Raw genomic sequence first — 13,196 nt, 5'->3', positions numbered from 1 at the left:
TAAATTCAAGAACCATTAAACACAATAGATTGTAAAATTCCAGGATAACAAAGAAAACCCACATCAATATCCAAACGATCCTCATACCCAAGGATAAGGTGATAAATTACTTAGAGACAAATGAAATACCGTTGAGAAATTCACGATTTAACCAACTGATGAAATATAGTCCATATATCAACTACACTCAGATCTAATAATATTTGTAAAACCCACGATTTGTATCAACTACACTCATTTCTCCTCCTTAATGTTTGTTATGAATTGGTTGAGTCCATTTGTCATACCAAACGTTGAGTTCATCCAAGCTTTTAGAATGCAGAGACCCTGCAATATGTTAACAACAAATCATTGTAACAATGCATGCAAATTAATGAAAATATATTCTGGAGAATGAAAACACCAACAGTCTTGCGAGTGGCTTACCTCCTTCTGACCAATTCTAATAACCCTTTCTTCCACATCATTTACAGAAACATTTGAACTATTTAAATGTGATAAAGCCGTGGAGGATGACATTGGACTAATAGCTAAGTCAACTGTTACCATGTATTCTGATGGCCCTTTTGCAAATTCTCCACGACTTGATGCGTTAGAAGCAGATAGCTTAGGATCAACCAAATTTAAAGGTACAAACTTGTCATCAGGATACCAAGCATTATGCATGTGCGAAGCAGTTAGTGCGCGAGTAAATTGACCATGAAAAATGTAAGAATGACAATAATAGACAGGTGGGGAAGCTACTCCAATTGGAATTATTTGGTTGTCAAGCTCAAATTGTGCAGCAATGGGAGGGCTAATTAGTTTCTCTTTGAGATGTTTTGAGATTAAATAACTTCCGGGACTCAACTCAGTCATGCTTTTGTATAAATTATCAATGCAGTTTATAGAAGATAAACCTTCAAGCATATGCAACACTCCTCCTACGGGGAGAGTCAGAAAACTGAAAATAAAGTTAATAAAATCATCTCCTGCTTCAGCAAACAAAATCTCTCCAGTTGATTTCCTTCTCACTACTTTCACAGATATCCGTCCACCTCCTTCAGATGTCGCTTTTTCAATCTGAAATATGGGATCTTTGAGAGCATTGACAACTTCAGAATATTTCTTTTTCAAGATGAAGTCTGTCAAAGGGTTCTTTGAGACCAATGACAACTTCAGAATATCTATAACCTGTAAAAATAAGTATAATTAAGGAGAAAACAAATAATCAATATAGTTAAGATGAGAACTTCATAAGAAAACATGCCTCTTTCTTGCTGATATCAACAGTTTGTTCCGTAATAGCGCCAATATCAGAGATTTCCAGCTTGTGAAGTAGTTGTATAACTGTTCCAAAAACATTAGGCATCACATAAAGATCGTCTGAAATAATAAATCCAGCGGTTTCCTTAACAAACCCGATTCCTGAACTCAGACTTTCTGGTTGTGGCGGTGGACATAATATTTGGTTCATTACTCTTCCACAACTGCACAATTGATTCCTAAATAAGCTCAAAAGGTTCCCACTTTCCTTTCTTACACAATCCCAATTCCCACAGACGAAGTGCTGAATAGGTTCTGTGTCGTCGATATTCAGTTTCATCTTCTGACAATAAGCTTGCATGGAATTCCTTGGCTTGAGTAGCATTTCCTTGCAAGTACGAGACCATAGATATTGTTCATCAAGATTTATCACACTCTGATACAGTGAGCTAATGGTGCCAAATTTCACACCTTCAATGTTCGACTCCTCGGCTACTAGTCTTGCAATAGTACCTAAAGGCAGTGTTAAGAAGCTGAAGAGAACATCAACAAAATCCTTCCCTGCCTCAGCATACAAAACTTTGTTCCTTTCTTTGTCCACCATAACTCTCAATGTAACTTTGTCAGCTGCCATAGTGTAGCAATTGTAGAATGATAGGACTCCCTTTGTGATTTAGTTGCACTACTGATAAAGTACTAGTACTGTTTGCTCTATGATATGGACGTTTTTATTTCTTCTATAACTAGAGGACATAATGGCTTTGGAAAAGAAAATTGTATATAAACCACTAAGAGATAGTGTAACAATTTAAAGCCTTCGGTTACTAGTTGGACAAACAAAAGGTTTTGGTTATTGTTGTGATGTTTCATTAAACATTTTAGAGAACATCAATGGCTTTGCATGCGGTTATCTTCTTGAACAAACAAAGGAGAAAGCATTAATCACAATGCGTTCAACTTTCTATACATTGGAAAGGATATAATCACATGCATTAATTAATACAGTAGTTTAACAATCAAAGGGCAGTGCCAAAAAAAAGGTAACATTGTAAGATTATGTGAATTGAGATGTAACAATTGAGAAAAATGGAGAGAATCCATTCCTATGGATATTGCAAAAAATTAAACTGCAACGAGGGAGTAACTTTTTAGTGAAGTAATAATATTTATAAAGATTCATCTTTATATTGATGGTTTTTTCTAATAGTCAATCCCTCTGTCTCAAATTGTATGTCACTTTAGGAAAAAAAAATTGTCCCAAATTATATGTTGTAAAGCTTTACAACATCGATGAAATATTAATGTTACTGTTCCTATTAAATCCTTAACTATTTATTACTCTCTCTTCTTTCAATTCCTTCATTTATCTTTGGCTTAATAACAGTTTTGGCCCCCTAAGTATTAGGAAGTTGCAATTTTGGTCCCCTAACAAAATAAAATACAATCCAGCCCCCTAAGTATTGCCCCTTTTGCAGTTTTGGCCCCAAGCCAATTTTGACCAATTCAATGCTGACGTGGATGCCACATGTGTAATTTTTTTATTTTTTTAATATTTTTTTATTTTTTACTTAAAAAAATAAAAAAAAATTAAAAATAAAAAAATTATACGTGTGGCGTCCACGTCAGCATTGACTTGGTCAAAATTGGTCTGGGGGAAAAACTGCAAAGGGGCAATACTTAGGGGGCATGATTGTTTTTTATTTTGTTAGGGGGCCAAAACTGTTATTAAGCCTTTATCTTTCCTATATCATTTATTAAGGACAATTTTGTAAAACAACTTATAATATCTCTTTCCCACACAATATTAATTACATTTCTTTCTTTTTTTTGACAAAAGTAATTACATTTCTTAATATATATGTGTGAAATGCCAAAAACTTCATACGATTTGGGAGGGAGGGAATAATCAATACTTATTTAAAAAGTATAATTGGAGGGTTTGCAATCGACTTGGTACATCGTCGTTAGGGCTGGGCATGGTTCGGTTATCCATATTAATCGAACCGAACCGAACCGAATTGGTGAAATGGTTCGGAATAACCTAACCGAACCGTTTAAGTTTTGGAAGTAACCGAACCGAACCAAAGTTATGGTTCGGTTAACCGTTTTCTTGCCTATTAACCGAACCGAACCAAACCATTAAGCATATCTATTTGAAACCAACTTATTCAAAACAGCTTATTTATTCAAAACAGCTTATTAGGATCTCATTTTTCAAAATAACTTATTCGAAACAACTTATTTATGTAAAACAGCTTGTTAGGATCTCTTTTCAAGAAACAACTTATTCAAAACAACTTGTTTATACGAAACAGCTTATTAGGATCTCTTTTTAAAAAACAACTTATTCAAAACACCTTATTTATGCAAAACAGCTTATTTGGGTCTCTTTTTTCAAAATAACTTATTCAAAATAGCTTATTTATGTAAAACAGCTTATAAGGATCTATTTTTTCAAAATAACTTATTCAAAACAGCTTATTCATGCAAAACAGCTTATTAGGATCTCTTTTTACAAAATAACTTATTCAAAACAGCTTATTTATGTAAAACAGCTTATTAGGATCTATTTTTTCAAAACTACTTATTCAAAACAGCTTATTTATGCAAAACAACTTATTAGGATCTCTTTTTTCAAAATAACTTATTCAAAACAGCTTATTTAGGCAAAACAGCTTATTAGGATCTATTTTTTCAAAACTACTTATTCAAAACAGCTTATTTATGCAAAACCGCTTATTAGGATCTCTTTTTTCAAAATAACTTATTCAAAACAGCTTATTTATACAAAATGGCTTATCAAGATCTCTTTTTCAAAACTACTTATTCAAAACAACTTATATATGCAAAACAGCTTATTAAGATCTCTTTTTTCAAAATAACTTACTCAAAACAGCTTATTTATGCAAAACAGCTTATTAGGATCTATTTTTTCGAAATAACTTATTCAAAACAGCTTATTTATGCAAAAAAAAAATTATTAAGATCGCTTTTTTATATTCGAAACAACTTATTTATGCAAAACAGCTTATTCGGATTTCATTTTTCAATATAACTTATTTGAAACAGCTTATTTATGCAAAACAACTTATTAATATCTCTTTCTTCAAAATAACTTATTCTAAACATCTTATTTATGCAAAACAGCTTATTAGGATCTATTTTTTCGAAATAACTTATTCAAAACAACTTATTTATGCAAAAAAATTATTAAGATCTCTTTTTTATATTTGAAACAACTTATTTATGCAAAACAGCTTATTAGGATCTCATTTTTCAAAATAACTTATTTGAAACAGCTTATTTATGCAAATCAGCTTATTAGGATCTCTTTTTTTCAAAATAACTTATTAAAAAAAATTAACAAACACGATATGAATATATAAATATATCTGGTACCAAACTAAATGAATATATTTATACTTAATTTTTCATTATTCCAAATATAAAAAAGAGATCTTAATAAGCTGTTTTGCATAAATAAGTTGTTTCAAATAAGTTATTTTGAAAAATGAAATCCTAATAAGCTGTTTTACATAAATAAGCTGTTTTGAATAAGTTATTTTGAAAAAACAGATCCTAATAAGCTGTTTTGCATAAATAAGCTGTTTTAAATAAGTAGTTTTGAAAAAATAGATCCTAATAAGATGTTTTGCATAAATAAGCTATTTTGAATAAGTTATTTTGAAAAAAGAGATCCTAATAAGCTGTTTTACATAAATAAGCTGTTTTGAATAAGTAGTTTTGAAAAAATAGATCCTAATAAGTTGTTTTGCATAAATAAGCCATTTTGAATAAGTTATTTTGAAAAAAGAGATCCTAATAAGTTGTTTTACATAAATAAGCTATTTTGAATAAGTTATTTTGAAAAAAGAGATCCTAATAAGCTGTTTTACATAAATAAGCTATTTTGAATAAGTTATTTTGAAAAAAGAGATCCTAATAAGCTGTTTTGCATAAATAAGTTGTTTTGAATAAGTAGTTTTGAAAAAAGAGATCTTGATAAGCCGTTTTGTATAAATAAGTTGTTTTGAATAAGTTATTTTGAAAAAAGAGATCCTAATAAGTTGTTTTACATAAATAAGCTATTCTGAATTAGTTATTTTGAAAAAAGAGATCCTAATAAGTTGTTTTGCATAAATAAGTTGTTTTGAATAAGTAGTTTTGAAAAAAGAGATCCTAATAAGCTGTTTTGCATAAATAAGTTGTTTTGAATAAGTAGTTTTGAAAAAAGAGATCTTGATAAGCCGTTTTGTATAAATAAGTTGTTTTGAATAAGTTATTTTGAAAAAAGAGATCCTAATAAGTTGTTTTACATAAATAAGCTATTTTGAATTAGTTATTTTGAAAAAAGAGATCCTAATAAGTTGTTTTGCATAAATAAGTTGTTTTGAATAAGTAGTTTTGAAAAAAGAGATCCTAATAAGCTGTTTTGCATAAATAAGTTGTTTTGAATAAGTAGTTTTGAAAAAAGAGATCTTGATAAGCCGTTTTGTATAAATAAGCTGTTTTGAATAAGTTATTTTGAAAAAAGAGACCCTAATAAGCTGTTTTACATAAATAAGCTATTTTGAATTAGTTATTTTGAAAAAAGAGATCCTAATAAGCTGTTTTGCAAAAATAAGCTGTTTTGAATAAGTAGTTTTGAAAGAAGAGATATTGATAAGCCGTTTTGTATAAATAAGCTGTTTTGAATAAGTTGTTTTTGAAAATGAAATCCTAATAAGTTGTTTCGTATAAATAAGTTGTTTTGAATAAGTTATTTTGAAAAATGAGATCCTAATAAGCTGTTTTGCATAAATAAGCTGTTTTGATTAAGTTGATTTTAAAATAAGTTGTTTTGCATAAAATATGTTATTTTAAAATAAGTTGTTTTTTTTTTAAATAAGTTGGTTTTAAATAGATATGCTTAATGGTTCGGTTCGGTTCGGTTTGGATAACTGTGATTATTAATGGTTCGGTTCGGTTAATTAACCGTTATCAAAATAATGGTTCAGTTCATAAATTTGTGAAATGGTTCAGTTAATTTTGATATGGTTCAGTTCGGTTAACCGGTTCGGTTCGGTTAACCGTTAATTTTGCCCAGCCCTAATCATCGTCATTATGGAGTTTTATCCATATGAACTAAACGCGCTAATTTGATTTGATAGACGAACGATGATACTCAAAACCGATCATTCTTCTTTTGTTTATGTGGTTGAAACAACCATTAATTTAATTTAGTTGATCCTTTAAGTCACACGGTGTAAGAATCAACAACATTTTGGGCATGTTTCAAATTATATAATTTGAACCAATAAAATATTATTTTTAGATTATATAAATTGAAACATATTCAGACTGGTTTGGTAGGTGACGTGTTCATCATATTTGGTCGATGGATAGTGTTTTTCATGCTTCCTTTGACTATCGTTACCATTAAAATTTGCACTGTGTCTATAAATAGGCTTTTCAGTTTATTTTTTTTTGGGTTAATTATGTTTCTAGTCCCTATAAAATAGCGACCTTGTAAGTTTAGTCCCTACTTAATTTTAATAGCATTTTTAGTCCCTAATTTTGTTTTTCTGCACTGAGTATTAGTCCCTATTCAATTCAAATTTGTTTAATTTATGCTTAAACTCTTAAATTTTTGAACAATTTTTTGCAGACATGTTTAGAACATTACTAAAAGTTCGTCCGCAAAAAATTATCGCAAAATTTGATTTCTACATCCAGATTTTATTACTTTTTATCTTTAACTTTTGTCGTTTTAAAAAATTCATATTTAATTCATTTCATGTCAGAAAATTCTAAATTTTAGTAAACGAACCTTTCATAGTGTTCTAATCTTGTCTCAAAAAAATCGTTCAAAAATTTAAGAGTTTAAGGATAATTAATCAAACTTTATTTTAGCAGGGACTAAAATTATAAGTAATTTTTTTTTTATAGGGACTAAAAATGCTATTAAAATTAAGTAGGGACTAAACTTACAAGGTCGCTATTTTATAGGGACTAGAAACATAATTAACCCTTTTTTTTTTGGTGTGGTTATCATGACATGGTTTCATTGTTGGTCATTCATACTATCCCAAAATTGTTTTTTAGTATTTATGGGGTAGTACGATGGTTGAGATTTTCGTATCAGTAGTTGTGGGGTAAGTGTAAATGGCCAAATGGGGTTATCCTCCATCATCTTGTATTTCAAATTGGATCTCGAGCTGTCTTCATCTTCTTGTGCTACATATTTAGTTTTGTTTCCAAACACGTTTCTAGTAGTTCTCCGTAGTAACGATATTATATGATTTATTCCATGTATTTTCATATTGGGTTAAATATGTTTTTAAACTTTATAAATATGCTCAATTTTCGTTTTAGTCCCTCTAAATATTGTTGTTAGACTTTTCGTCTTTCAAAAGTTTCATCATCACTTTTGACCCTCTTTTTTTAGTTAATTTATTTCTAACCTCATTTTTTAATGAATTTTTTTAGAATAGATAGAATAATATGACAATCTTTCCCAAAACAAAATTGAATTTTTTTAATAAAACATGAATCAAATATGAATATTTATGTTTTTGGTATTTTATAATCCATATTTTTGTTAAAAAAATTATAATTTTGTGTGTGTGGACTAGAATAAAGAGAAATGATATTTGTACAACCACTTTGTGATAAAAAAATTACACATCTCTCTCGTACTCAAATCATATTCTTATTCTCTCTTTTCTTTTTTTTTTCTCTCTTGTTTGTGATCAATGAAAAGAGAAAAAAAAAATTGTCACAAAAAGTTACTTAAAACAGTTGTTCAAATATAACTACTATTCCTTCCGTCTAATAATAACTGAGTCATTTGCAAAAAAAAAAAAAATATTCTAAAAATAACTGAGTCGTTTCACTTTTCAATACAATATTAATTATTTTTTTCCTTTGAACTCTAATTAATATTATTTTCATTACTTCCAATTCATTATATTCCATTTTGCATTTATGAGAGTTGAAAATATATCAATGTTTAACAAGAGCACTTAAAATCATTTGTCTCTTTCTTCATTTATAAATTTTTCTTAATAGTGTGTAATAAGCAAATAGTTCGGTTAATCCGGGACGGAGGGAGTAAAACAGAAAACCGTGCGTATGTCTCCTTTCCTTTGTCTTAATAGTGCGTATATGATAAGCACTTATGCTAGAAACATTTTATTTTCTTTTGTTTTTTTCTTTGAATACACGACATTTGGCCCAAGGACTGACTAATCCTGAGGACCAACCCCATTGTCCATTAACGGGGGCCCGATTGAAGCTAAAGAAAAGCTCTATATGAACTGACCAAACACATAAATTGTTCGCATCTAGTGGATTCAAACTTTATATTGAGACCTAGAGAGGAGCACACTGGTAGGTTCCAGATTTTCGCCACTAGGGTCAAACCCTTGGCGATTTTAAGCACTTAATTAAGTCGTCTATTTAAAGAGAGTCTTACTATCCATCAACAAGTCAGCTGCCTGAACTTGTTTACATAATCTGTGATTGAGTCATCGATAGGAATGTTCTTTTCTTCAACTTTGCTTACACAATTATTGCCTAAAATGTGCTACATGAAAGAACTGATTGGAAAATATAACATTTCTAGTGTTGTCAGACATAATCCATCACTGCAATAGCCATTAACCCATCATTTTTAAGCAGTAAAGTACATAAAGTTCTCACCATAGTAACACTTTGATGCATAAACTCACAAATTAGATAGTAATAGTTCCTATAAGTAGTGAACAATGAAAACAGCACCCTTATCATGTTGAAAATTCTGACTTTTCATCGTCAGAAATGCACAGTTGCAAACCATAACTGCTATCTATTCTTGTTTATAGCTGACGGATGAAGAGAAACCATAAGCTCGAGTGCAACCTAAATCAAAAACTGTTTCTGACTTAGATCACCAATTCACCATGACATCCCAATAGAAGTTATTTAGAATTTTACAAGTTATTCATACTCTTTTCAAAGTGATGTTTCTAACATTTGAATGTTTTAGATAATTATTTGTATCATAACCAAATAAAAGCAACAAATTATCAAATTATTATTATAATAATAAACTTTGAATAAGGAATTTTCACTCAAATCAATGGAATACAATTGTATAGTCAAGGAATATTGTATAAATAAATGTCTCATCCAAAGAAAGAAAATGCTGTAACTTCAACCTCAAGTCAAGCCTTAAAAAACCATTACAGAAAACAAACTAAAGCAAATAATGAATAGCAACTGCCCAGTTGGGTAACAAAAAGGGCCAAAATGTAAAAATAAAAAAATATATAAAGAAAAGACGCAATTTTAGGTTGAAGTTAACACTTGGGAAGATCAGCTGGTGGTGGAAGTAACTTTTGATTTGGAAGCTTTCCATCCAAAACAATCCATGCCATCTTAAGACCCCAACTTGTATGTACTTCCAAGTGACAATGCATGAACCATACTCCTGCACACACAATTAGACATTTTTGTTAATTTATGAAAGTGAACTAAAACATTCTTTGAAACCAAAATGAATTTTGATAGTTTGATGAATTGACTAGGAACCAACCTGGATTATCTGCTAGGAATCTGATAGCAACCCATCCACCAGATGGGACACCAATTGTGTTTCTCTCGACAGGATCAACAAGATTAAAGTTTTTGGGGTCCTTATTTGAATCGTAGTTACCAAATCCTTGTCCAACAACAAAGAAGTTAAAGCCATGCAAATGGAGAGGATGACTTTCAGCACCAAGGATGCTAGTGTCTTGCATCACAAGCTCCACACTTGTGTTGAAAGGAAGAACCGTAACCTTTGTTCCGTTGCTCACCATGGTGTTGTTTGGTGGGGTGCCGGTGTAATTGAATGGATGCAAGGGACTGTTTGGGAAATAAGGGGCGTAGACACCATTGGATTGTCCTGTAAAGTGTGATTGAAGAAGTGCGGTGGTTGGCATTGTGAAAGATACGTTGTTCACTGATGCTGCAAACATTGTTCCATTGGGTCCCTGACAAGTTTGGTTGCTTTGACAAGGGTTGGTACCAAGGCTTACTGTGAAGAAAAATTGCTTATCAACTTTCTGTGGAACGTTAGCCGGAAACTGGGCACTGCCAAGGCTACGGAGTTTCTTCGAAAACTTTGTTGCAAAAGAAGTGTCATTAAGTGCTGGGAGAGTAGGTTTGAATAGTGGAAGCTTTTTTAGTGAAGAAGCTGAATGATGAGTATTGGATGGGATTTCATATTCCAAGATACCAGCAACAGTTGTGTTGTCAAAAGTTCCCTGGCCGGTAGCATATGGTCTAGCACTCATTAAGAAGGCTGCATTGGGATAGTGTGACTTGGTCTTGAGAAGAACATTAGTGGTTTGGCCAGGGGCAATAAGGATGGTGTTAGTCTCAAAAGGTTTCACATAAATAGCGTCGGCTTCAACAACTTTGAGGGTGTGATTTGCAATGCTGAAGAACAACTCATCGTTCAGTGCAGCGTTGATCAAACGTAGAAGGTAAGTCTTTCCAGGCTTGACCTTTAGCTTGAATGTATCTGTAAAGAGTAATATCTAAAATGATTAAAAAGATATTGCTGATACCTTTTCATAAAGAATTATATATGCTTTCGTAGAAATTGGTGTCTAATCTAGTAAATGTCCACTTGGTGAGTGCCTGTTTTAGTATTTGCTCTTTTGATAAAGTGGAATACTATATTAGAAATATGAATTTTGATATAAACTTGGATGTCGAATATAGCATGGTTTGATTTTTGCGTATTTTTTAAATGTGTGTCAATTGTAGAGAATAAAAAGTAACAGACATTGAGATAAACATGTACAATTTCACATGCGGTAATTGTATTTTGATGTTCAAATAACAAAATTATTATACTATGAGTAGTGACGTATAAGGCTTTAATCAATTTTAGGTATTATTTGCTTCAATCATTTAATAATTGGGGACTTTTTCTAGAAGATATATTTATCTGCACTTGATATACCTTTTTTAGAGCAGTTATACAATGGCCCTGGAAGTCCATTAATTGTGTAGGCTTCAGAAACATTTGGTCCTCCTCCAGTTTGCAGGGCTTGTGCTATGATGGCTTCAGTATCTGCATTGAACCATTCTCCTAAAACCAAAATTAAAGAGTATAGTTAGCTTATGTAAATATAAAAATGGGTAGACTTAGGTTCATATTTTGGTAACTTCATTACCAAATATCATGGGAACTTCCTTGTGGGGTTTTGCAAAAGGATATGGAACATTTTTCTTGGGAAGAATGATGAGAGGGCCATAGAGTGTTGATCTCAACCAAGAAATATGAGCATGCCAAAAGAGTGTTCCTCTTTGGCCTTTAATTGTGTAATTGTAAACATAGCTTTGACCTGTTTGGATTGGGCATTGAGTCACATATGCCGGTCCATCAGCCCATCCTGATTGAAGTTGTCGAATGCCGTGCCTATTACCAAGATAACCAAGTTTTTCACACATTACTTTTTCGCTAAGCTAAACAAATTCGATACAATAATTATTCTTTTCAGCAAAAGATTGTTCTTTACCAGTGAATCGAGATGTTGTTTTGCACATTGTTAACAACTTTGATAACAAGGCGGTCTCCTTCTCTAGCCATAATGCGAGGTCCTGGAAACTGACCGTTCACTGTCACCATCCTCTTGCTGTGGCACAATCTTGTCACATTTTGGTACCCTATCTGCATAAATAACCTCATATGTTACAAGCAGAGTACTAAAAAACATTTTTGTACAATTGAAAAGTGTAATAAATATTTCAAGGAAGTACATCAAATTGGTAGTGTCTAGTAGTGCCGGCCAGTGCAAACTCAAATGCGCAAAAATTGATCAATGACAAAAACAATGTTGCGATTTTAAGCGATGAAAAAATGGAAACAGCCATTTTTCTCTGAATGAGTGAAGGTTTCTCTTGCAAGTTCTAACTTATGTTTTGAGTTTGAACTATGTTGATGGAATGTGACAAAAATGCTGATGTATATATAGATGAATGAAATGAAGTGGTTGTTTGATTTGATTGATAAAAATATTATATGATTCAAAGAGAAGCAGAACTGAACATTGTTGTCATTGAACAAGAATAGTAGTTAGAACAACTTAAGAGTAGTGTCAAAGACATCCAATTTAGTTTTATCTCCTTCTTGTTTAAGTCAAAGTCATTAACAAAATTCAATTGCTTATTTGCTATGATTGTTTAAGCTTCTAGCTAGTTATCATTTGTTGTTTGTTTGATGTAATGTTGTGTATGCAAGAATGCATCTGATAGTAACTGATGTAACTCTTTCAACCAATGTTCTTGTTGCCAAAGTAAGAGAGTTCTATCTAATGTGTATGTGTCAGTTCAGAGATAGATATTGGTGTCATTTTAATGTTACTATTATTATTAAGTGGATAGTTTGCATGAAATGTATAGCCCAAATTCAGTTGAAGCAATTTTCTTCAACAAGAGATAACTAGAGAAATATAAGTTTGTAAGTGGTCACGTGTGCAACCGTGAAAGGGAATATAAAATGTGATCAATGTCATCCATAAGTTTTTAGTTGGTGATTTGGTTTGGTGTGATTGGTTACATCTTAATTTAGTAGTATATTATAAGATAGTAAAACCATCCACAACGGTGGTACCCTAAATCCATTGGAGATAAATTTTGGAGAATGCTAACTAATGTCTTTAGACATAAAAAATTTAGTGCTTAATGGGTAGAGGGTCTCAAACAAGCACTCTCAACACCCGTGTGTCCCACATCTCTAAAAAAAATAAAATGTAATGATAAAGTTATTGATAAATGTTTAACGGATCTCGTTTAAGAAATTTGTATGAAATGCTTAGTTGGAGGGATTAAGTGTTTATTAAGTACTACTATCAAAATCGTTTAAGAAATTTGTATTTCTCATTGTCTCCACTATGTTTTCTAATAATCAATTTTTTTAAATATGAGGTTTTTAA

General features: G+C 31.3%; 2 protein-coding genes across 2 annotated transcripts; both read right to left on the bottom strand.

Moving 5' to 3' along the window:
• Positions 1-234: 234 nt before the first annotated feature.
• LOC146907277 (uncharacterized) lies at positions 235-1,879 on the bottom strand. Its single transcript, XM_085729069.1, has 3 exons — positions 1,250-1,879; positions 427-1,173; positions 235-327 (listed from the first exon to the last, which is right to left on the bottom strand). The coding sequence occupies exons 1-3, from the start codon at positions 1,877-1,879 to the stop codon at positions 235-237; spliced, it is 1,470 nt and encodes a 489-aa protein (XP_085585195.1).
• Positions 1,880-9,304: 7,425 nt separating this feature from the next.
• Positions 9,305-12,204, bottom strand: LOC146907276 (laccase-17-like). Its single transcript, XM_085730689.1, has 6 exons — positions 12,022-12,204; positions 11,781-11,932; positions 11,436-11,680; positions 11,222-11,350; positions 9,803-10,774; positions 9,305-9,697 (listed from the first exon to the last, which is right to left on the bottom strand). Exons 1-6 carry the CDS (start codon positions 12,133-12,135, stop codon positions 9,567-9,569), a joined length of 1,743 nt encoding a protein of 580 aa, XP_085586815.1. The 5' UTR covers positions 12,136-12,204; the 3' UTR covers positions 9,305-9,566.
• Positions 12,205-13,196: the final 992 nt, after the last annotated feature.

This window comes from Medicago sativa, chromosome 7 (genome assembly GCF_051527215.1).
Source record: "Medicago sativa cultivar Bolivia chromosome 7, Bolivia_mono, whole genome shotgun sequence".
Taxonomy (NCBI): domain Eukaryota; kingdom Viridiplantae; phylum Streptophyta; class Magnoliopsida; order Fabales; family Fabaceae; genus Medicago; species Medicago sativa.
This window is presented reverse-complemented; position numbering and strand designations above follow the sequence as displayed.